The sequence below is a fragment of the Gallinula chloropus genome (assembly GCF_964237585.1).
Source record: "Gallinula chloropus genome assembly, chromosome: 1".
Lineage (NCBI taxonomy): Eukaryota > Metazoa > Chordata > Aves > Gruiformes > Rallidae > Gallinula > Gallinula chloropus.
In genome coordinates this window covers 145,259,324-145,284,323 of record NC_140085.1, presented here as the reverse complement: position 1 = coordinate 145,284,323, position 25,000 = coordinate 145,259,324, and the positions used below count along the sequence as shown (strand labels likewise).

Sequence of the window (25,000 nt, the reverse complement as noted above, 5' to 3'; positions counted from 1 at the left end):
TTTTCTCTCTTTTTCTAGTTCCTAAAGTGTCTATATGATATAACTGAACTGACATTTAAATGGAAATTATGGGAAGATTATATAATGCCATTTTTTTGGTAACGTGTTTTGTGGGAGCAAACTGCTCTGAACTACAGCCTGCACTGCATCATACAAGTAAGGCTCAGTGTAACTGCTCCTTGGCCAAGTTACATTGCAGTGTTTATGCCAGTCAATGGAGTACTATAATTCTTTACATGGTAGGAAGCCTGGATCAGCTTAGGATGCCTTTGTTCACTTACAAAGAAGGGATAGATTGATAGTTTGCTTCATTTAACAACTCTGAGAATGTAATGCTTTGGGTTTTTTGGAGGGGGCATTACCATGTAGTGGTGTACCACTGGGTGGCTGTTAGAGCCTGGGAAAGGAAGAGAGAGCGTGACACTGTTGCCCACAGAAGAGTTCCCCAGGGACTCATCCCTACTCCAGCTGTCTATATGATAGATGTCTATATGATACAAACATTGCACATCCACATCAGAAGCAGTGGAAAAAAGATTTCCAAGTGCCTTAAACCACCAACACAGGCAGCCTTAAAACTCTTTCTTTCCTCCCTGATAACTCTTTCTGACCACAGGCATTTAATTTCGGTCTAAACACAGTGGGTCAACTTCAACATTAGGAGCAGAGAATGTTTTCATCTCCTTTCTAGCACCCATATATCCCAGTAGTCAAAGCTTTCTCAGGAAAGGTTTATATATATATATATATATATATATATATATATATATATATATATATATATATATATAAAGGGCCTATCACCATATTGATAAACATTTTTTGGAACCACTCTTACAGCAGAGGTAAGAACAGGACTCAGCCTGTCAGTTCCTCAGTGCTGCTGCTTCCAACTGATTTAAAAACAAACATAAAAGAAGCCACAAGACTTTGCTGCCAGCTTGCTTGGCTGGTTGTGACATCAGAGAGGTAATTAAAAATCCCTCAAATAAAGAAATTAAATTTATTTGGGTCTCCATCATGCAGTAGACTTCTTTAACTGCTCTGCTACTGCACACAGAGAAGAGAGGGCACCATTAGAGAAAATAGTCACTGCCACTTCATTCTGAGTACAGCACGATGTGTAGGTGTTCTCAGTATTTCTAAAATCAAGCCTCAGAGATGAAGTAGTCAGAGGAAATACTCCATTTCCTGATACACACAGGTGCTCATCTCCTGTTGAGGCAGAAATGATCTGTGTGCAGGAGCAGAGCTGCAGATACCTGAAACATTTTGCAACAAAACCAGGGTCCTCCACCTGTGTTCAGATTTGAATGAAATCTACTCCAGATTTCACAACATCACTGTTTTGAACAGGGCTTTGAAACTCCACTGATACATGATACATGTAAGGACCAGTCCTGTTGCAGTCTGTACTATCCTGATGCTAATGGCCTGCTCAGAAGCAACAGGGAAATGAAGCATTTAACAGGACCTGAAGCCTTCTTGATACATCCATGACATGGTCCTACTGAGGGGACCAGGAAAAGGTACAGATAGGTAAACCAGGTAAATTATCCAGTTAAGTCAAAGACATAACTCCTAAGTCATCATTCTAACTCCACAGTTTGTTACGTTGTGAAATTTTTATACCAGGATATTCAACTAAATATAGGAGAGGGAGCTATTGTTACCTCAAATATAATACACAAGTTCAGCAAAATTCCTACCAGTTTTTCCTGCTGGGGGAAAAAAAACAATGTTCAAATTGATAAACAGACTGGAGAGAACCAGATTGTTTAAATTTGTATTTAAACAATCACAAAATATGTATGTTTAATATATCCTGGTGATAAGCACATACAGTTAATTCAAAGGAAGCTGTTAAGAGAGAAATGGGGAGGAAATGATAAGATGATAAGATACCTGAGAGTTTTAAAGCCTGTAAAAAAAGCAAGTGGGGTATCACAGAGGAGAAAGCCACCTATTGAGTTCCATCCAGGTAATTTATAGTTCAGTCTTCTCAAGCATGAAGGCAGGTAGAGATTTTGAAAACTTGAGTGCCCAAAAAATGGGTGAGAGGTGGATGATACAGAGATGCATCAACAGGAGCTGACAAAATGATTGCATCGTAGCTGCTGTGAGAAAAGCCCCAAAAATGAGTATGCATGGAGCAAAAGTAACTGACAGTAGTGTATCCAACACTGTGCCTGTACAGCCCTTACATCTCTTTGGCTAACACAACAGTGCTGCTGAGGAATGCGTAAGTACCACGGTTTTAAAGGCTTTCTGTCACTACACATGGATGTAATAGGCTCCTGACTGAAAGCTCATGTGAATACCCTCATGAGTTGGACCAGCATCATAGAATCATAGTATCACCTGGGTTGGAAGAGACCCTTTAGATGATTGAGTATGATCATAGCCTAACCCTGAGTACTCCACCTCTAGACCATGTCCTTAAGGACTTCATCTACACACCTTTTAAATACCTCCCACCTCTAGACCATGTCCTTAAGGACTTCATCTACACACCTTTTAAATACAAATCACCTCCAGGGATGATGACTCCATCAACTCCCTGGGTAGCCTGTTCCAAAGCTTGACAATATCATAATCATAAATATCATATGATTTTGATTCTATAATAAATCATAAATAACAGCTGGGAACAAAGAGAAGGCAAGGTAGAGAGCCAGTTGGCTCCTTCCAGAGTGAGGAAAAGTTATTATTACTTTTTGATGTCTGAACTTGAAGGAACCAAAAAGACAAGTGGAAGTTATAGACTCATCGGGGATTTTTTTTGTTACAGTTGTAACATACAAGCAGTTTGCATGTAAAGTTAAGAAACATTTCTCCCATAGTTCTACCTCAACCCTACTACATCTCTGGTTCACCCAGAGGAAAGATTTATGATCAACAGGCTGTGGCTGCAAGAAATTACTTCATTCCTAAACTGCACTCCTCCCACGAAGCCTTTCAGCAATGAACTCTGTACAGATTTTACAAGTCCGAGTTGCTTTGTACCTGGTACACAGCAGTATCTGAATAGGTTTTGTGTGTTTTAGATTCCTGTGATTTAAATTCTGTAAAGATCTTATCTAGAAAAACTCCTTAACGTGCAATTAACTTGCAGCATGTGAGCAGTCCTGTTGGTTTCTGAGCAATGAATTTCCTGCTTGAAATTTCTTCCTTGAAAAACCCATGTGTTCTAAGTGTTTCTGTCAGTTGTGGATTACAGCTAGGACTTCAGGATGCTCCAAGTTTTAATAGAACACATGGGAAAAGGGGAAGAGTATTAACAGAAAGGGTTCTGTAAACATAAGACATACAAGAAAGGTGAACATCTGTCAGATGGCATGTTTTTCACTGACAGAAACAGGGTTCTGTAAAGTTATGAATTGTTTTTGGAATTCATGTTTAAGGTCTCTGGGGAACTTCCTAGAAGGAGATGGACATTGTCCATATCTGGCTTTTTGCTTCTTTTTTTTTTTTTCCCCTTTAGAGCCCTAAGGTATAGCCTCCTGTATTGCTACCCCTGCTGCCATCAGTCTTTAAGCAGCAAAACTTTCTATTTGTTTTCTTGCACAATGCCAAGAATGCTCCTAGGTCTTACCCTGATCCTTCCAGCAAAATCAGATGAAGTGGACACAAGAGCAAGATGTGATGTCCAATGTGTATATGTATGCTCCCCTAAATGAATATGTTTTTGAAGGAGTTAATATAAGACTAAAATTTTACATCTTTATTACTTATGTGTTGCCAGTGGAATATGCATAAAATAAACATCTAGAATCTCCTTATTGCTGCTCTTGCGAGCCACAGGAGCCCTAAGAAGAGAAGACAAGTCATGGAAAGAAACTCACCACAGTTATGCCATCATTTAGCAATGACTCCCCAAAGATCATCATGTAAAGCTGCTCATTAACGGAGGCTTCTTCAAACACTACCAGAGCTGCAACAGGATCCACAGCTGAAATCATGCTGCCAAACAGCAAGTTCTGCAGCAAGTTGAGGTCCGTCAGGCCAAAGGCTTCTATCTGGCAGACTCCGTAGAGGGAGAGGCCAATCCCAAATGAGTTTAGCAGAGATCCCAACACAGACCACCACAAAATGGACCCAAAGTTTTCAAAAAATGGTCGAGTTGGCATGAAATAACCTTCCTCCAGGACAATGGGTGGAAGGAGATACAAGAAGTAAATACTTGTGTTCATCACTGGTGGAGATTTGTGATCAGAAGCAAAGATGATGGCTCCTACTAGTGCTCCAATGGCAATCAGGATGCAGCTTTCAGGCATAAGTCTTGGTAAGCGGTGATAGAGATGGAAACCTTGAAGAAAACATGAAGGTATTGTCCAAGTTTAAATTAACCTGACGCCAGACAGATGTTTTGCCTGCCTTTGAATACTTTGTCTTCACATAGCCAGGTTTTGCTTTTAGGATTATGAATGTAAAAACAGGCAGTACTGTTCCCATTAAAATTAGACATTTCCAGACTTCTATCACTAAAGCAAGGGAAGAGTTTGGCCCTGAATCTCTTCTCTTCCTGCTCCCCAGCTCTAGATTTTTGAGCATGTGTGCCTGAGTTTAAGTTTCACTTCTAGGAATGCAGAAAACTCTTTAAAAAGGTACTGCATAATTTGGAAAAAAAATATTCTTCAAAAGTTCTTGCTGCCCAACCACTACTGCCAAACCTCTGAGGCACGGTATTGTCCCTCCATCTCAAAGACACCCCTAAAGATCTGGAAGAACAACCAACAGCCCAGATATCTAAGAATATAACACATTAGATTTTTTTTCTCCTCACTAGAATAAAGGCAGAGTCTACTCTAGCAAATTAAGCAGGACAAAAACCTCCAGGTAGAAAGCATCATAGAATCATAGAAACATTAAGGTTGGAAAAGACCTCTAAGATCAAGTCCAATTATCAACCAAACACCACCACGGACTGCAGCCTGCCTGGGAGAAGGCTTGTCAACATTGGACAGGGCTGAGAAGGATCAAACCAACACTGTTGTGGTATGGACAGTCACACAAAGCTTCCTGACAGAATGCTTACAAGCACAGATGTAGCTGAGCTGTTTTACTGAGAAAGGGCTACACTTGACACATAAATGTGGGTGTGACTGTCCTCGTACCTGCCTCCATGTACTACTGCTGCAACTGCATTCATGTAATTCTTCCCATTTACTATGAATACTTACACCAATACTAAGATAATGTCTAGCAATGGCTCATCTAGTCGCTATACCAGGAACCATGTAATCATACTGTGAATGGGAGGTGTCTCTAATAGAAATGAAAGGGTTTTTTTATAATGTACAATAAGAATGAGGCAGGCTAAGAAACCTATAAATCCAATGGCTGTCTTTCCATGCCTGAAGCTAGGTCAAACCTTCATCACGTAACTCTAGACTCTAATGCCACAACTGCATTTCTGTGACCCTCAAATTATCAAATTTCAAATGTAAAGAAAAACTATTTTCATGAAATTTAAAGTAATTCATTTAGGAGGCTATTTGTCTTTACCAAAAAATATGTTAAAATCATAATTCACACATCTGTTTTTTAATTTAAAAAATTGTGTTCAAGTCTTCTGTGTTACAGTATAAGGGGATTGTTTTGCCTTTTAAGATCTTATATTGTTTCCCACCCTGAAATCTTGAAATCCAGAAAGAAAATATATGAATAAAATGCTGAAAATTTTTGCTTCTTTCCTGGGTAACCAGATTGTTCAGACTAGCTCATTCTTCCAAGAAGATTTGAAGTCAACAGTTCCACACTTTTCATCAAAAATAATATTAATTGTAAACTCCTAGCTAAGGAACAAGTCTGCTTGGGAGGCATCACACAGTTCTTCTAAAGTATTCTAAAGTATTTCTTCCTCAAATCAAGAATTTTGAGTAGATGCATCATATGGCAAGTCCCATGATTTTATGGATGATGTATAAAGAAGTTGATCAATATGCACACTCCTAACACATTCTGCTGGTGCCATAACAACAAATTTGATTTGGGAATTTTTTTATTATTATTTTAGCCATGAAGACATTTGTTTATAGGAACTGGGTTGAGATCATGAGATACTATGAAAATGGCAATGATGGTAATGATGGTCATGGTCAGTGGTAACAATTTTTGTAAATTGTGTGACTGACATGAAAAAAGTATACCTCCAGGCCTGATGATATCTGATGGTTCAGAAAATCATCAATCCCACCTACCAGCCTGTTCTATAGAAATGTTTGAAAATCCCATGGAAAGATCAAAAGGACAGTATGATCACAGGTGTTCAGCTCTTCACATCATTACTGTCATTTAATTTATTTGATATTGCTGCATTAACTCTGAATGGTCAAAATAATTTGAACCCAGCCATGCAAATTTCTAAGACACATAGTGAGCCATTTTTGCTTTAACTACAGTCCCTACTTCTTCATGAGATGCCTTTTTTCATTCAGATAACTACAAGGAGCTCTAGTAGCAGTTAGATGTATTGGTATGTATTCAAAAGGCACTTACCCTACATCCCTGATGATTTATACCCTCTTAGCTCTCAATCAGAGCATCTTTAAACAACAAACGTAAAACAAAGACTCATAGGGAGATGTTTCCTAATATTTGCACAACAGAAGAATTCTTCTCACTTTTCTCCCCCAAATTCAGTACAATTGAAGTGTCACTCTGGTGTTACTGATTTTTACAGCTGTGATGGGTTGCAAATCCTCCTATCTTGTGATGTTTAAAGACTAGAAAAAGGGAGGCACAGTACGGTGTAGGGAAGCTCTGTTCCCACTCATTAGCATAGACAACTTGAGACAGGAGGGTTATAAGTCATATATTTACTTAATTAAGCTGAAAGCATTCAGAGTTAGAATGTTGTCCTTGTCATGGCAATGAAAACACCTGTTCTTTTGAGGACAGAAGCTATAAAAACAATATGGAAGGTACTTGGTTACATGGTACGTTTTTAACTTCTTGCCAAGGTAGGAGGACCCAAGATGCAATTTTTCTACTTACCTATTTTTGCAAGAGAGGCAAGGAGGATCCAAAGAGTAACTTCATAGGGAATTTGCACATAGTCATAATCCAGAGTGAAAACATGTAGCCTCGTATCTTGTGAAGAGCCAACAACACCCCCATCATCATGTTCATAGCGAGGCAAAACCCTGCGACTCAGTTTGGGCTCATCCACATCAGCAGCAGCAGAACAGCATACCAGACTTGACAGCCACAGCAACCAGTTCAAAAGCTTTGCACGTGCAAGCACAGCAGAGCCCATGTCTGGGGTTGTGACCGTTTTGTTACAGGTACAGCATGCAGTGGGTGCATGAAGGTGTGCAACACTCACTTCTCTTGGTTCTCGTTTCTCACAGCCACGGCCGCTTCTTCCTCGGGGCTGCTTCATTTGCCTACTAGAGGTCGTTTTAAAAGCCCTAATGTGCCTGTCCCCTTCCTTGTGTTACAGACAAACCTGGAGTTTGTATGAAGATACCGGTTCTGCAGGTTCCTCTGACCCAAATAAACCTTGGCCACAGCATCACCCTGTTAAGGAATAAAAAAGCCCTTTCTAACTGGCCATTTATTCAGCCACTCTGATTTATTTTTCCCACTGTCAAAATCAAAATAAAATAAAATTTAATAAAAAGCTGCAATGCACACCATTCAGGCAGCAAGTCCAGCACAAGTAAGAGGCTTCAGGTGTAAGAGACAGTGGCACCGCTCTATACCTTCCTCTCTTGCCCTCCGTCCACGTCTGCCTCCCCAGCACAACTGGCACCTCAGGTACCACAGGTTGGCACTGCTCACTGGTCTTGTCTCACCTGGCAACAAAACTTCTTGCTGTGTAAATAAATGGACTCTGCAGGGCTGACGGTAGGGACATCTGGTGGAGGCCCACGCCAATTACGTTCTCATTCCGAAACGCTTTCTCCCTCTGAAATGCATGTCTGCAACTTAGCACATTGTAACAATAGAAAGAGGAAGGTCTGAGTCACATCACGTGCCTAAAACTGGATCTTGAGTTGTATTTGGTGTTTGTTTTACTCGTGCCAGTAAAGTATTTATTGGGCACCCACGTAATCCTCCTCCAACACAACGTTCACCCTTATGGAACGTTTGTTAAAAGATCAGCCTCTTCACGCCTCCACAACAACTACCATGTTCAGTGTTAGGATAACAAAGTGTGTAAACATAGTAATGTTGGTTAGGAGCTGCAAAAGCCTGTGTTACATACATCAGAAGTGAATAGATTCAGTTTACTGACAATATTTAAATTGCCCACTGATTTGGTTGTGATGGAAAAACTGTGCAGACTAGTAAGAAGAGAGATGTTCCCCAAAACAACAACTGCTGAGGACCCCACATCCACCCTGTGTGTGTTTGGGATGGGATTCCTTCAGGTCCAACAGACCTTCATGGGTAGAGAATTCCACTTGACTTTCTGTGGAAAGAGATCCAGTGTGTGCACCTGTGATGCTCTGTAATGCAAAGCTAAAGGCTCTGGCGACAACTAAGAAATTTTCTTCAAAAGCTTAGCATGTCCTGAATTAAATCTCTAATGCAGGTGTAACCACAGTATCAAAGTTTCCTGTGGATCAGCCAGTGATGCCATTTGACGTTGTGTTTCTACATGAGACACTATCATCTGCTTCTGCCCCACAGCACCAGGACCAGCCCTCCCACTGAAGGCTTTGAACCCAATAAAAAATGAGGTAGATAATGCTCCGCCTGGTTGCAAAGGAGTAGCTTTTCATATACTGGTCCTGTTAACAGCAGTATTTCTTGAAGACCCTTTCCAACAAGGAGTCTGGCAGGAATCTGATTCTGTGAATCTGTAAGTCAGCAGAACACCAGATCAGTGGCTCTCCTACTCCTTTTCTTAACACGAACCTTTGCATTTCCCTTACACATTGCATTTCCCTTACTTTTCCCATTTCCGATACACAGAGACTGCAAGACACCTTCAGTGTAAATTATATGAACCCTGAAGAGTTAGCAGCCAGAGAGAAGGCTGCCAGGGAAAGACTTGAAAGTCCCTGGAAGTAGCTGTGACAACCAGGGCTTTGATTTACAACTGTAACACAGCCACCAGGTTTAGTGGGATGAGTGACCAGCACCAGACAGGATCAGCAATCTGGAGGAGTCTCCGAGCGTGCAATGTTTCACAACTGGTAGGGGTGCTTTCTCCCACTGCAGGAAGGATGGAGATGTTTGGGATCAGCATCACTGACACAGTGCTAATTCTTTTCTCAACCCCTTGGGCATACCCAGTTGTAGCAGTCTTCCACAGTACCTTCTGGGTGCTCCTGCAGGAGGAGTTAACTCATTTAAAGAGTTTGGATTTGTCCCACTGAATTGCACAGGAAATATTAAACCACCAGTTTCCTCTGGAGTTCCCTTTTTTAATCTTTTTCTAGAAAACAAGTATCAAAATATTCTAGAAGACAACACAAAGAACAAAACATTCACATGTGCATCCCAACATCACAGCAGAAGAATGTAAACAAATATAATTAAAACAATAATAAAACAATAACTTATGAAAGGCAGCTCACATTTACAGCTGCATGCAGTGCCACTTAGTTTTTACTGTGGGACTGCACATGGCAGTCCTCCTCACTGTTTCGGAGCGAGCTAGAAACACGTCAGTATTCCTGAGCTTGCTGTCATCCCTCTGTGAGATTTCTTCTATTAACCCACAAGGTCAAGCAAACGTTGGAAACAGCCCTTTAGGCTGCAGTTTCCCAACATCTTAGTATTTTTCACTGGCATGTGGTAATGCATATATTTCCAGAACTTCTTGTCTGGAGTAGCAGAAATAGAAGACTTCCAGGTTATAACTGGTAAAATCCGAAGAGCTTTCTTCACGACTGGAGGCAAAGTCTCTGGCTCCTGGAAAGCTTGGAACTTTATTAATACCAGTTTGATCTTTTTGTCTTCCAATGCACAGTTCACTGCTGCCTGCAGTTCAAAGATGCTTGGTCCACTGACGTAGGCTGGGCTTAAAATGATTATTGCTCGTCTGCTCTGTTTAATAGCTGTAACAACTTCATCTGTGTACGCTGGAGAAAAAATGGTGATTGTCACTGCATTCTGTTATGGACTTTTTATCTTATCAGTTCCTTTATCAACAGCTAAACCCCAGAAAGAAGGAAAATTAAAAGTAGGGCTGCTGAGAAATCACATAGCCCCTAAAAATGTGGTTGTAATCAGAGGGTACTGCAGCCATTCCTGCACAGCCTAGGGAACACAGCTTGCTGTTCAAGAAATGGAGGGCACAGCTGAGACCTCAACACATTGTTGCTATTCAAGCAGGGTCTCAAGAGACACTTGGGACTTGTCTTTGTCTCTTTCAGACACAGGTACTGTGAGCTTTCTAATTACTCCAGGTAGCATTGACTAAAGTTGGTCAGAAAGTAACTACTGAAATATTTGGGGTCTTCATTTCCAGAGAAGTGATTGTGAGACCACAGCTTGAGTACTGTGTTCAGTTTTGGGCCCCTCACTACAAAAAAGACATTGAGGTCCTGGAGTGTATCCAGAGAAGGGCAGCAAAGGTTGGGAAGGGTCTGGAGAGCAAAACTTATGAGGAACAGCTGAGGAAACTGGGGATAGAGAAGAGGAGGCTGAGGGGGGACCTTATCACTGACTACAACTACCTGGAAGGAGGTGAAGCAACAGGTGATAGAATGAGGGGGAATGGACTCCAGCTGCACCAGGGAAAGTTCAGATTAGACATTAGGAAAAAATTCTTCACTGAAAGATTTATCAGGCATTGGAACAAGATGCCCAGGGAGGCAGTTGAGTCACCGACCCTGGATGTATTTAAAAGACAGGTAGATGAGGTGCTCAGGGATAATATGGTTTAGTAGATGACAAGTATGGTTGGACTCAGTGATCTCAAAGGTTTTTTCCAACCTAGTGATTCTGTGATTCTTTGAAGGGAATGAAGCCTGCTTGCAAAGAGATTCTTAGATAAGAAGTTTTGTCTCAGCCTAGTATCTCCCAGCAACCACACTCAAAGGTACATATACTTCAGGTGCAGGGGCCAGATCAGGTTGACATTTGAGCAGGAACTCCACTACCGAATTATATTATTTGCATAAGGTTTTTAGGAAAGTGAAAATTAATTTTATAAAGAACTGAAAATTTTCTAACATCCACAGAGATCTTACCTCCTCCTGGAAGAATATCTCTTTCGAGAATGCATAACTTGTATCCATATTTATTTTCCAGCATGTCTGGAAGAAGCTCCAGGGCAAATTTTTCCTCACTAACTAGAGTAGAGTCACTTTCAGAAGAGTCGAGTTTTGCATAGGACACAAACGCATCAAATTCTTTGCCATCTAAAAGAAAGAAATAACACTGTATATGTTAACAAGTCTGTCTGAAGCGTTCAGATTCTTAACACTCAGTTTTCATTTGTACCTGTTTCAGTAGGCACAACAGAAACCTAAAATTATCAGCTGTTCATGAAGTACTGTCATCCAGTGAAGCCTCAAAAAGCTGGAATCAAAACTCAGTATCCTTGGTTACCCAAAGCCAACCTTTAGTCCTCACCATCTTGCAAATTTTGCAGGTGTACACTACCAAAGCAAAGGAGGAAGCTACGATTGATGCAAGGAAGTTTGAATCAGGCATTTCCCTGCATTTTCAAAAACATGGGCCAGTTTTCACTAGTGGAATATTTGTCCCCTTCCAGGAAACATCCATGTTGTAAGGGAATGATTCCCAACCTTTTCTCTCATTTCCCCAAAACTGATTCCAAAAATACTCATCTACGCACAACCTGCTTTGAAAATAGTTGATTTTAAATGAACCATGCCCTTACATATCAGTTCTGTCAAAAGATGTGCTACTTTATACTCTGTTATGTTTGTATTCAGAGAGACTGGTACAAGTAACAAAGCCCAAGTCTGATCCAAATACCAACTCAGCATCTGCATATGGACTGTTTTCTGATATTAGTTTCAGTCTCATTAGAAGAAAATGTTTGTCAGCTGCAGACGAAAAATATATAAGAACTTTTCTCAGCTTTGAAACACCCTGGTACCAATGACCTGAGTTAGGCCCATTCATAACTGCAAAAAAGTCTTATCTACTTGCTAGATAAAATTTGATCAACCCTTGTGAGAGGAGGAAGGAATTGCTGGTGAAAGCAGAAGGCACAGTGGACTCAGTGTGGTTTCTCATATGTAGTTGCTTAATGCTATTTAAGGTGTTCTAAGGTTGATGGGACTGACAAATTTGACATAGGAACTATTGGAGACTTCAATCTTTTGGAATAGCAGGACACCCTCAGGCAGTACAAATAACATCAGACACCTATGTTCAGTCAGCTGGTTTGTATCCTATGCCAGTATGGTTAATAGAAAACAGAAAGAAGTTCAGCTGCTTATTCACCCTATTGACAGCACCTTCAGTGCATGGGAGTCACTGACCTCCAGCACAGACACCTAAGTAATGGTGTTTAGTATCACCCTGTGCCTCAGGGTTACCCTCCTCATTTCCATCCCTGTATGTAAGATTAGGATGACAAACTTGAGACAGATCCATCAGGCTCCCACAGGATCTAGAAGACCCCATATGGATTCCAGGAAGCAAAGAAAATACATGTGGAAAACTTAATGACATGCGTGAGCTGGGGTTGAACAGTTACATTCAGAACCAGAAAGTATGTCATCAAAACAAAACATAGGTGTGTAGATTAGGTTTAGAGGCCAATGATATGATTAGAAAACCCACATTACACCTCTGCTCCTCTCCTCTGCTCCTGGCCACATACTTCTACCACTTCCTTCTACTGGTGATGAAGCTCTTGTGGTAACAGAGGAAGCTGATTCACTTTGCTATCTACTCACTGCCTTTTACTGGGTTATTTTTCTGCCAAGTTGAGACAATTTAAGCCCACAGGAGTGAATCACCAACAGCAGGCACGCAGGGCTAGTGTAGGACTTGAAGGTGAGGCAGCAGGTCACTAGATCAGTTTAGCTGAATGTCAGATATATGCTGAATTGAAGCTCCTTTGAAAAGAGTTTTTAAATGAAAACAAATTGCACTACAAGCCAGATATTCCTCGTTTCACCCACAGAGGTCACTACAACCATATTAGACAACATCCAGTAATAAATGAATGCATCACTGTTTTCCTTTACAATATTATTTTTACAATAGGGAGTTAAAAACACATTAACAGTAAGCATGACTTGAATTTTCTTTTTTCCCCTATATCTGTGCAGGACAGTTACGACCTGAGGAACTTTTGACACAAGCACTGAAGAAGCCCAAAGGGTAGAAAATGAAGAATACTTGAGTTAAGCGAAGTGACTGCATATGTGATCTATAAATGTTAGTATGACAGCTTCTGCGTTGTTTCTTTCTCCTTGTGGCAGAAAGAAAGAATTTTCACAGAATGTTTTTGAGAGGTATATCTGAATTGGCTAAGGAGGATTAGAGAGGTGTGCAAAAAAGGTGGCCTTACTGGTGTCTTCAATTCCCAGATGGGAGGATACAGAGAAGATGGAGACAGATTTTTCTCAGAAGCTCACAGTGATAGGAGAAAAAGCTACAGACACAAGATGCAATAAGGGAAATTCTCATTAGATGTTAGTGAAAAAGTTTGCACTGTGAGAGTGGTCAAACACTGGAGCACACTGTCCAGAGAGTTTGTGGATTCTCTGTCTACAGGGTCCTGAGCAACCTGGCCTAGGTTGGCTCTGCATTGAGCAGGGTGTGGGATCAGACAGTCCTTGGGGTCCCTGCCAACCTCATGGGTTTCTGCAATTGTCTGAGTCTGTGTTAAGAAGGGTGGAAGTGAAGGAGTGATGGAAAGGAAAAAATGGCAAAATTAAAGTCACAACTGCTGCTTTGATGCTCTATGAGCAAGCCCTCCGAGACCTCAGGTGACTTGATATGCAACCACATGAAGTGAGAAGGACATAATCCTGCAGGTGAGAACACATTTTATGGACAATCACTTTATGGAAAAAACCCTATTTCGGTAGGTACAGTTGATCTGCCCACCCCATGTCCCAGGCTGCAAATGGTGCTGGGCACATGCGGTACATCAGAGTCAGGGGAGCAGGTCAGAGGCTGCCCTGATGGTGAAGCCTGACAGCATCTTCAATTTCTGCACACAAGTCTCGCCAGGTCTATCTCTGTCCTACTGACATACAGGGGAGCTCTAAGGGGACTTTCCAGAGGTTCTTAAATCAATATGTTACCTAATAGAGGGGAAATTTTGAGTGATTTCCCAAATCGCTTTTGCCAACTGCCTTGGGGTCATAAAAATACTTTCCAAAGGGTAGCTAATTGTCACACTGCATGTGTATTTATAGATATCTAGATACAGTTATTTCACACTCATATATAATTGACATATACGTATGCAAACACAAAAGCAGTCTCAGGCACCTATATCTCAAGTTGCATCAAGAAGAATTTTTAGAAAATTTTTCTTGGGTACATAGTATCAGATTTCTTTCAACCCATGTAGGAAAATAAAACGTTACATTCTTTGAAGTAGGCATTGTAATTTCTGATACATTTTCACACTGCCTGTGATGTTGAAGGCCCATTTTAGCTGAGATGCTAAATGGCAATGCTTCAACAGAGATCTGAAATACTGGAAGCTGATCAGTCTGGTGTAAATGTCAAGATGGTCAGCATAATTTTTGTAAAGGAAGTATGACTGTTTCCCAAACATACACTTTTTGGTGCACTATATCATCTTATTTCTCTCCTTTGATTATTCTTCTGAGAAATTATTTGGCTTTAAGTGAAAAATACAATAGACTCTGGAGTCCTTCTCTTAGTTCTGCAAAGACATTTGATTCTTGTCCTGTACAGGTTCTGGTGAACCCTTTGAGAGACCGAGATTAAAATGTTGGAGATGCTCTATTACTCCATGCAAAGGGACTGCCAAAATTCACTTCCTACTCTAATTTTCTAGTTTAGAAATCTTGTAAAAGGCTAAGTATGACTTTTTTTTCCATCTGAATCCAATGAGCATCTTGCTAGCTTTAACCGCCTTTGTATCAGCTCAAAGAGAGTCATTAAGATAATATAATTAAACGGTTGACTCACACAAGATCAATCCATATTGCAAAAGACAGTAGACAAATTGGAGAAAAATACTATTATACGATGTTTCTTACCTCCTGTAGTTTCATTGCGGACCAGATAACTTCGGTACATCAGCACTATTTCAATCCAGTGCTGGTAAATAAAGGCAGTGCACAGAAGGAATGCAAATAGAGTAGAAATGGCACTGCATAGTACATATAAGCGAAACACTGTAGAAAGAAAAGTGTCTGTCATTGTTCAGGCTTTCCAAAATAATATTGACACTTAGATGAAAAACTCAGTCCAGAAATGGGGGTGAACCATCTCACAATCTTAATTCTTGCCCCACTGGCAAACTTTAGGGAAGTCAGGAATTCATTTAACTGCAAACCTTAATTATAGAATCATAAAACCATAGAATGGTCTGAGTTGGAAGTGACCCCAAGGAGGATAGAGTTCCAACCCCCCTGCCACAGGCAGGGCCGCCAACACAGAGGTTCAGTCTAGCATCAGGGACCCTTTTTGAATGATGTGTCCTTGATTGTATGACAATAGGCATAGAGAAAGTGGTCTTTGGTACACTCAGCAGGGCTGAAGTAGTCATCACTTGACATGAAAAAAGTCACATCAGAACACACATGATGGAGACAACATGTGCCACTCCAGTGATGAATCTCCACTGTGAACTATGGTTCACTGGTTTAATTTCCACATTGATTGTGGTTTCAGACTTTGCTTGAAAGGCTGCCACATTCGTAACAGTTATGGTAACTTCTCAGAAACATGCATGCTAAGGACTGGGGAAACAAACAGAAATGTCCTATGAAAAGCAAGGAATACTATGGCTTTCAACAGCCACTATGCTTCATTTTAGTAGCTTGCTTATTAATGTTCAGGGATACTATTCTACTCTTCCTGCTCCCAGTTAGTCTCCACTTGGCCCACCTGCCTGCACTATGTCCCCAGATATCCTCATCCTTCTGAGCAGTACTCCCAATAATGTACCATTCTAGACACCTGACAAATCAAACTTTTCCCATCTAGCTTCAAGATAATTTTGCAGTTGGCTAAAAACCCAGTGTCAATGGGGAAAGACATTGTAGCAGAGAGTAAATCAAATAAAAATGTGTAAAATGAAACGTGTCTTCAAGGGCAAATACCCATCCATTGATAGTTTTACCTGTCTGCTTTTTCTTCAGCTGAATCACAGCGGTGACATTCCCTATTGAATTCTCAGCAAAGCATGTGAAGTTGCTTCTGAGGTCCCTTTCGGTGACTTCTTTCAGTTTTGCAACCTGAAGAAGTGTTTGCCCCTTCAAACCCTTTGAATAAACTCTAAAGAGAAAAATAATAGGGATTTGCATGATACCTTTGCTGGTCATTCACACAGTCCTCAAATGTCTTAAATACAAAGAAAGTGGAGCTTGCAACTTAACATTCAGCTTACACCTTCAACAGAGATGAAGAACTCTGGTTTGAACTTCCCTTTGGTTTTTCTTTACCTTGTAAGAAAATGCTAACGTCAAAGGTCTGCAAACTGAAAGGCTTATTCTTAATTCATCAACTCAGCAAAATACTTAAGCACTTGCCTTGTTTCAAATATATATTCCCCCCTTGACTTCTATATTATTTGCGTTTTTCTAAGATGTAAAAAATCCTCCCCCAGGGCAAATGCAGGGAAATGAAACTTCAAAAGGAGCCCTAAGAGAGGACTAGCTGAGCAGAAAGACTGAGCAGCACAGCTTCTTGTGTGCAGGTAAAAAGCCCAAGGACAAGATATACAGACAAAATAAGACAGATAGAAGGGATGGAGTGTAGGAAATGAAGAGGTAACAGGAATCCATGTGGGGCTAAGCGAGAGTTGATCTGTGTCCGCAGCCACTCAAGAATAATCAGGGTTTCTGAGTCTCAGCATTTCTCTTTGAAGGCCACAAGTACAGGTGTTCCTGGGTGGTCCTGAAGGTGTCTTACATCATGCCACTGCAAAATGAGTATCATCCCCCTACTTCTGCTAACTGAAGATACCCAGGCACAGACACGGGCAAGGGTTCAACCTGTACTGAAAGTCTGCCAGGAAAGTTTTGTTCCTTCAGGGTTTTAAAAAATAAACACACAGAAATTGTATGCACACAAAAAGCTAAAACCTTGGTAAGATAAACATTAAAAAATTAGGAAAATCCAATTTCCAATCTACCCCATGAGTGAGTCAGTGATAGATATCATCATTGTTTGTTATTTTTTGTCTGACTCCTATTAAGAACTTGATTTTAGCAGTGACAGTAGGGCATTTTCTTCCCCCAGAGTAAAGTTGTTCCATAAAGATGACTCAGGACAGTGTGGTGACAGACACACTTCCCTGTGCTGCCTCCACTATGTTTCTTTCCCAAGGTAGACACTGCATAAATGAGAGAGACAAGGAAGTACAGGAGGGAAAGGGAAGCGTGGTGACTATTTGGATTGTTCCCCAAGTCACAGGAAACCTTTCCTCCAGGCGTTGCTTCTTTGCAGGGTCTCATCAATCCTTGCCAGGGAAGAATCCCAAAATTCAGTGTCTTGAAATTCAAGGCTGCAAGTCCTCAGACTGACTCAGTAACACACCCCAGTGTCTGAGGCACCCAAATTCCTTTCAAAACCCACAATACTGCTTTACTGATCTGGTTTATTCTCCACTCAGAGACAGCTTCCAAAGAGAGATCGCGTGAGTTGCTTAGCAAGACACAACAGAGGAAACACTTGAAAAGAGCTGACACAGGCACAGGTAGCCAAGCACCACTCACATTGAAGCGACTGAGCAGAAACTTTGAGGTTTTGACTTTATGGCCATGAATTTGTTCTTCTCTATGTGAAGTGCACATGCCTTCATATGCTATGCACATACACATAGAGGTGCTGCAGAACAGAGCCCTCTCAGTTTCTTTCAGTAAAATGTACTCAGTGAAGCTGTTGTAGAAGGTTTTCTACCATTACTGACTACAGTAGTAATCAGAAGGGGTTTTTTTTCTTACTTTCCTTCCTGATCCAATTTCTCATTTATATTTTCTTTGTTGTTTCTTTCCCACGTTACCCTCATCAGAGACTTTCTTTCAAACCCGAACTGTACTCGGCATTCCAATTCAAGTGGCTTTCCTGGAACAAATTAGAACAGGAAAATTATGCATGGGTGTCACCAGAATTTTTTTTCTTTCAAATAGTCTGGGATGTGCATAACACATGATGCTTCCTTTAATGTCCAAAAAGATATATATCAAGGAAAAAAATTATTTCTATAAAATAATTTTTATCATACTCCTAGAAAGCAAAACTGTTCTGCTTTTATGAAGATCTGTAATTTTCTATCAATACCTCACTTAAACATTTTATTTCACTTTCAGATGAGGAATTGAAACTTACCAAGCTCTGCTTCGAGGATCATCACACCACTGGGGTACAAGAAGTTTGGTGGATGGATAGTGTTTTTTGCTGCAAGTAACAGGAATACTATTAATAACTATAATCCTACCATCTGTGCAAAGAGCAAAGAAAATTTCTTACATTTTCAAATATTAGGTGGAATTTTGACACCTAATTTCAAGAAGGTGATTCAGAGTTGTCAAGGTGTCTGAGAATGCACAGGGAGTTTTGACTACAAAACTTACCTGCTGTCTCTGTTACTCTGAGGCATTACCATTGTACACCAGCCGAGGAGCTCGGCGTCCACCCTGCACTTAAGGTTATTTAGGATTCAGAGATTAGGCCCCTGCCTTGCAAAACTCCCCAAAGGAGGCAGACCTCATACCAGTTGCCTGCCGAGCCCCGTACCGCACCCGGTAAGCATTCATACAGCGCCCACACCTCTCTCACTTCAAATCCCCAGCGCAGGTACTCGCATTACAATAACCGTGCTTTGTTTCAGAACAAGTGCTGCCAAAGGGCACAGATAATGACGCCCACAGTTCAGACTATCTACTAAGCCATTACCCAGGCTCCGGAAAAACAGCTTGAAGGGGCTAAAAGCCACAGCTCTGGTATTCTAGGAAAGTCCCATGCTGCAGGAAATGGTGCCACACACGCCACATTTTTTTTTCTTAAACCCAAGCCACAGCAGAGAAATGTGTGCAAGATTCAGGAGGGCTGTAGATGGCACCTTTCAAGTGGTTTTCTGATCATGCTGTGTAGTGAGTGAAAGGAACTGAGAGCCCAGTGTGTTAGCTTGCATTCAACCAGAGCAGAATAAGTGCAGAACCAGCCTGTGCCTGCTTGGAAAATATTGCAGGAATATAGCCAGAGAGGAGTGAAAGACCACCAGACACTGTAACCCAGCACACAGAAGTCTCTAAAATTGGTTTCCAGGCATAGGCCCTGTCCTGGTGGATTGTATATGTTTTTCCCATGACTTCTTACTACTAAGTGCAGAAATCTGCAAAAATGGGAGCGGCTATTTCAGATGGGTGCTTCTTCACTAGACTGGAATTTCAGAGGAGTGCTGCCCTGACTAGAACACAGAACCAGGTTGCCTCAACTGACAACTTTCTTCTGCTCTCTAAAACTTGTTCTCCCTTCCACAGAGTGTCCCGTTTTCCACCAGGATGCCAAGAATAGGTTCTGTGCTATTGGCGTATAGACATGACTGTAATGGGTCCACCCAGCTCAGGATCAAGAATAGATGTGTGCATGCTTTCCTCTAGGACCTGTGGTTGACTGGAGTGACAGGAGCATCTGATGAGGGTATCTTACAGAACTCAGTCACAGATATCTGGAGAAAAGCATAACCACATCTCTCGTCTTGCAAACTAAACAGTCTCCCTTGTTTGTGATCCTAAGGTGCTAGCATGGTCCCCTGCACAGTGTTGACATTGTCCAACAGCACTCCACCAGGCAATATCTGGGCTTCTTCTGAAAGGCAGCAGAGGAATGTAAATATTACAGGGAAGGTCACCATAATTTGAAGGATAATATAAGGCCATGCCATGTCACTGTGCCATAGAGTTCTGGCCAGTTTTATTTAGCAAACCATGCAAAGCCTTTAGGTCATACAGGCTTTCCCCCAAACGGCACATGCAACAAAAAATTGGCTTGGTTTTTAGTTAGATTGGTCACAGGTCTCCAATTTTCCCTGCTGTTAAAATGTTACGTGGAAGATGGGCAGTTATCTCACTAGTATTGTCTTCCTCATCATCAAGTGAAAAAATGAAGGTCTCATCCGTGCCCCAAGGAACAATTTCTTTTATCTGACTTCTAGTTTCACATGCACTTCTATTTTGGGGACAGAGGCAGGATTGAGATACACTGCTTTTGTCCCTCTTAGCACATGACTACCGTCCTAACACTCCCCATAGAGTACGTGGAGAACACTGGCACCAATTGGAGTTTCATGAATTCTACTCCCAGACCAAGAGATCTAAATTCTTCTGTAGATTTTATCTCCACTGATGGGAAGTACAGTAAATCCAAGGCAGAATTAGATCTTGAAAATGATGACATCGTATGCTACGTGTTATTATTAAATACGGAAGATTCTACTCAGTGTCCCAAGATGTCCTGAGCATGCTTGGAAGAGGATTTAATGATCACATGGCTAATTCAGCTTATGGGTTTTTCAGAACAAAAGCCTCAACCAAAGATGTAAAGAGTAGGAAAGAAAAGAGAAAACATACTTTACTGGAGGTATTTTATTCTGAGTTACTGTATTACTCACCAATGACTTTCACTGTTACTACTGTTCTCATTGTCCACTTGGTAGTGTTGTCATATAAAGTGTAATCACACACATATATTCCAGCATCTGTGACATAAGTTGGATTCAAGTAGATTTCATTATGCTTGAGCTTTAGGCTTGTTCTGATTTTCTTGTATTTTACCTCATTACCATCCTAATGAAAATAAAATAATATCAAGGAATTATAAGTTTGCTTGGGTTTGGGTTTTTTCTTTGCTGTTATCAAATTATATTTTAAAGTTTTCAGATTGGATTACCACAGGAGTGGGGCTAAGCCAAACTCTTTCCACTGAAACCCAAAAAACCATTTATTATGAGTTTGAGGACATCTGCCAGTTATATTTAAAGGTTGTGGTCTATAATATATTAATACCATTGCCTTTAAAAAAATTATTTAAAATATGTGGCTGCTGAGACAAATGTGAAATAATGAAACTAATGTAAATTAAACTCCTATAACTAAAGAACAACAAAAAGAAATGGGTTTTTTGATGGAGAGAGAATTCTTTATTTTGTAAATAAAATATTGTGAAAATGTTTTAAAATTATTTTTTCAGAAGTAAATCATGGCTTTGGAAAGTCTGAGAATGACAACACTGCCACTACTTTTGAAAGGATGAAAATTTACTAGTCTTTGTAAAGCATGCCTATTTTTCAGTTTGGTGCATTCATATTCTCTAAGGCCACTAAGAATTTTCCTTGAATTAAATTCCTGAAAAAAAAAAAAAAGAATTGCCTTAAATTCAGTAGGCTTCAGATGAAGATGTAGGTAAAGATGCACCTCATTTAAAGTTTGAAAGTAAATGAAGAGTAACTTTGGCTAGGTCATAATTCTATTTGATAGAATAAATAATGTAAATAATACCAGGGTATTAAAATGCACAACTGACATTGTAGTCATTTTCATTTCATCATTTATACAGGTTTAGATGGTGTATTACAATCCTTAAAAATACAGTAAGAATAAATTTTAACTTCTAAGTGTTTTAGTGGTTATTTGAAAAAGAGTAAGTCAATAAGGTAGAATAGTGCTTCATTAGAAACAGTCATCTTGTGAAGAAGAATTTGAAACATTAATCTTAAAAGAATTTTGTTTCTAACACAGACACTTTCCCTTGGTACGTCTGATATCTTCAGAATTAAAAATGTCAAAACAACACTTTAAATTTTAAAATTCGATCATATGTCAATTTTGTAAAAAAACCCTATTTTTGATCCTCATATATTTCAATTTGCTAGTTGAAGAGGAAGCATTTCTAGGCTACTATGTTATGGAATCATATTTTGTGTGTGGCAAATTTCTTCAAAACTCTTACTTACAGACTAGATATACAGCAATTCAAGACTCTGCTTTTGGGTTTAATTTCTCAGGCTGCACTCTATGCAAAAGAAGAGTTCAAGAACCTATGCTGAGTGAGTATTAACTAGCCTTAAAGCTGTACCACTACTGAAGTTTTTCGAACGCTCAAGAGAGTGCCTCTTACCTTGTACCATTTTACATCTGGCTTTTGTATATGGCTGTAGCATTTTGTCCCAGGACAAGTTATTGAATTCTTATTGTGAGCAAGAAGATATAGCATATTTGTGTCATAACCTGAACATTTTGCTGCCTTCTTTGTCTGAACCTCCAAAACAATTTTGAGACAAGGGATATTCTCCCTGAGTGATGTAGAAAAAAAAAAAAAGTTCAATACTTGATACACAAAATCATTATATGTCATATAGAAATAACAGCCTTTTGCTCCATTACATACCATATCATACAAATGTAGACTCCGGAAGCACTGTCCCTTACTGGTTTAAACCAAAGTGCATCCCCTTGGAGAGCAGGATTAGAGCTTCCCATGATGGCCTTCAGTGGCTCTTCACCCTTCTGACGCCAGAACCATTTCACCTTATGCTCTTTTAGATGTGGATTGTTATAAATGTGGGTAGCATTTCTGTCTGGTAAAGTGCATTGTAAAACAAAATCTTCATCACTAATTGCACGATACCGTATTTGAGGTTCAGTGTGGGAACATCCTGAAAAGCAGGACAATAAGACATCAGTACCACCTGAAAGGGCATGCCATCAACATGTTAAAAGAAAAGAAATTAGGAATACTGCAAAAATACACTTTACCTTTCCTTGTGTTAAATAATTTTTTCTGTGACTGGATGCCAGGCTAATAGAGAATTGATTTCCTTAAATGTGAATTTGGTCAGTGTTTATTCAAAAGTTTCCAAAGGTTTATTAGTCCTTTTTTCAAAATCCTAGTATAAAAATAGCTTAAGATCTTTTGTGAACTGAAGATTTTCACAGGGGTGATAACCTGTTAAACCTCAGTCCTGTAGAAGAGCAGATGTAGCTCCTCTAGCTCTCCTCATAGTGGAGAAGGGATTGATATAACCTGAAGAAGCAGAGCCTGCCCATCACACCTCCTGTTAGGGTAAGATTGAAAGACATTACCATCTCACTGCTTTCAAATCTTTCTGCTAAAATTAGACAAATTTTTGGATTCTGAAAGCCTATTCTATCCCCAAATTCTCTAAAGGCTGACCAACCTTGCTGTGTAACCTTTCCTGCCCATCAGGATGTGGTAACCCTTGAAAATATGTCAGGATTTCACTTCAGCAGAAGGGAGGGCATGAATTCTTCAGTTCCTCGCCTGTCCACCTGGGAGATTCCTCACAGTTTCAGTTTCTCTCTGTGAACTGAATTGGATCAAACTCCTCCAGATAGACCATGTGGGTGGAAGACTTTGGTACATCAGCCTCACCCTGCTTTTCTCTTTCTTCTCCCTCCTATGACGGGACTGGACCAGCTGCTGGAGACTTCGAGGAGTCACAGAAGCAATTCATTTGCTCCGTTCAGTTCTCGGAAATTCTCTTCCACAATTACCCTTTTATTTTCACTGAGGAACTGAATTTTGAACCATACATATGGTAAACTGTATTACCATACTTAAAAACCTTGCAGAAAGGCTAGAAACAGCTGCTTGCCCGAAACAAGCATAAGGTACACAAAAATCTCATGAAGGCGTGGCATAACTTTTCCCAGCAGAAAGCACCACAAACACCAAAACCTCACCAGTGCAGGCTCTTACCTGGCAAACTCATCTCTCTAACTTCTGCCCCACTGACAAAAGATGCTAGGATCCAGAGCAACATGAGCATGATTTTCTTTTTTAATTTTGGTTGATATTCTGAGAGATTTTCTTCAAGAATCATCTTGCTTTCTGTAAAAGAGGAAAACAGACAATTTTTGTAAGTAATACTCCTATAAGACAGATAGGCAATTACATATTTCATTATGTAGCTCCATAAAACTTAGCAGACAGGATTTCCTAGATATTGTGCTCTTTAAAGATGGGGTTTGCAGCACTCTTCCTGCTCACACTATTTCACACAAATGCAGGATTCAAGAATATGCAGGTCTCCTTAAATGCATCTTGCATAGAGTTGCTTACAGATTGATTTCCAGGTTATACCTACAGCAATGCAGAACTCCACATCTGGTGTGGAAATGCTGTTCTTTCAGCAGCTGTTGCTGTTAGAAGAGGAACCTGTCTTTTAAGGTGAGTAAAAAAAAGGCGAGTAAAAAAATACCAAATAACAAAATCTGCTTTTAGTTAATGACAACTATCAGCAAAAAAGAAAAGCATAACTGTCCCCAGAACCCATGGACCTCTGTTGTATCTTGGAGGCCAACAGGTCCAGAGAGTGTCAGCTGGATTCCTTTGGGATTAAACCACATCTAAAGACATCCTGCAGCTGCAAATGGCATTGAGTCCATAGGGCTGGAACAGAACTATGAAGAAGTAAACACCTCAAAGCACTTAACGTCAGGAGAGCAGGTCTTTGGTTCTAACTCTTTTGCCCAAGCCATATGCTCCTGTTGGGCTTTATTACCAGCTAAAATGGATACACTGTAAGATGTCTGCTCAGGTGAGCAGGTCAAACTAAAAATCTCTTCTGCTGCATGACTTCCCTGCACTTGCAGTATCAGCCCTCACTTCTGCATCATAGTGCTGTGATGCACTGCTTGAATGACCCAAGCAGAGACATGCTGAACAAGGTAGCATGCACACTTTTATAAGGTGTCAGCTCTGCCATCTGTCAGCTGAGACTAGAAACACCCAGGGAATTTGGGATCAGGTCCACAGAGCACTCAGATGCACCCAGACCCCTATATTACAGCCTCCTGTCCAAGATGAAACCCCAAACCCTGTTGCATAAAGGGTTTTGCCTCTCCTACTAAGAGGTTTGATCTGTGTCCCA

General features: G+C 40.4%; 2 protein-coding genes across 2 annotated transcripts in view; both read right to left on the bottom strand.

Annotated features, from left to right (window-relative positions):
* Nucleotides 1–7,261, bottom strand: part of SLC9A4 (solute carrier family 9 member A4) — a gene marked incomplete at both ends in the record, with an annotated part of 31,978 nt that extends 24,717 nt beyond the window's left edge. The window contains 2 exons of the mRNA XM_084260886.1: nucleotides 3,846–4,309; nucleotides 7,000–7,261. Of these exons, the coding sequence (XP_084117012.1) occupies nucleotides 3,846–4,309; nucleotides 7,000–7,261 (726 nt within the window). The remainder of the gene's footprint in view (nucleotides 1–3,845; nucleotides 4,310–6,999) is intronic.
* Nucleotides 7,262–9,672: 2,411 nt separating this feature from the next.
* On the bottom strand, nucleotides 9,673–23,839 carry IL18RAP (interleukin 18 receptor accessory protein; the record flags this gene model as incomplete). Its single annotated transcript, XM_084280007.1, has 10 exons — nucleotides 9,673–10,043; nucleotides 11,157–11,327; nucleotides 15,138–15,275; nucleotides 16,226–16,380; nucleotides 18,051–18,171; nucleotides 18,436–18,504; nucleotides 20,720–20,894; nucleotides 22,225–22,399; nucleotides 22,495–22,762; nucleotides 23,827–23,839. The coding sequence occupies 10 exons, from the start codon at nucleotides 23,837–23,839 to the stop codon at nucleotides 9,673–9,675; spliced, it is 1,656 nt and encodes a 551-aa protein (XP_084136133.1).
* Nucleotides 23,840–25,000: the final 1,161 nt, after the last annotated feature.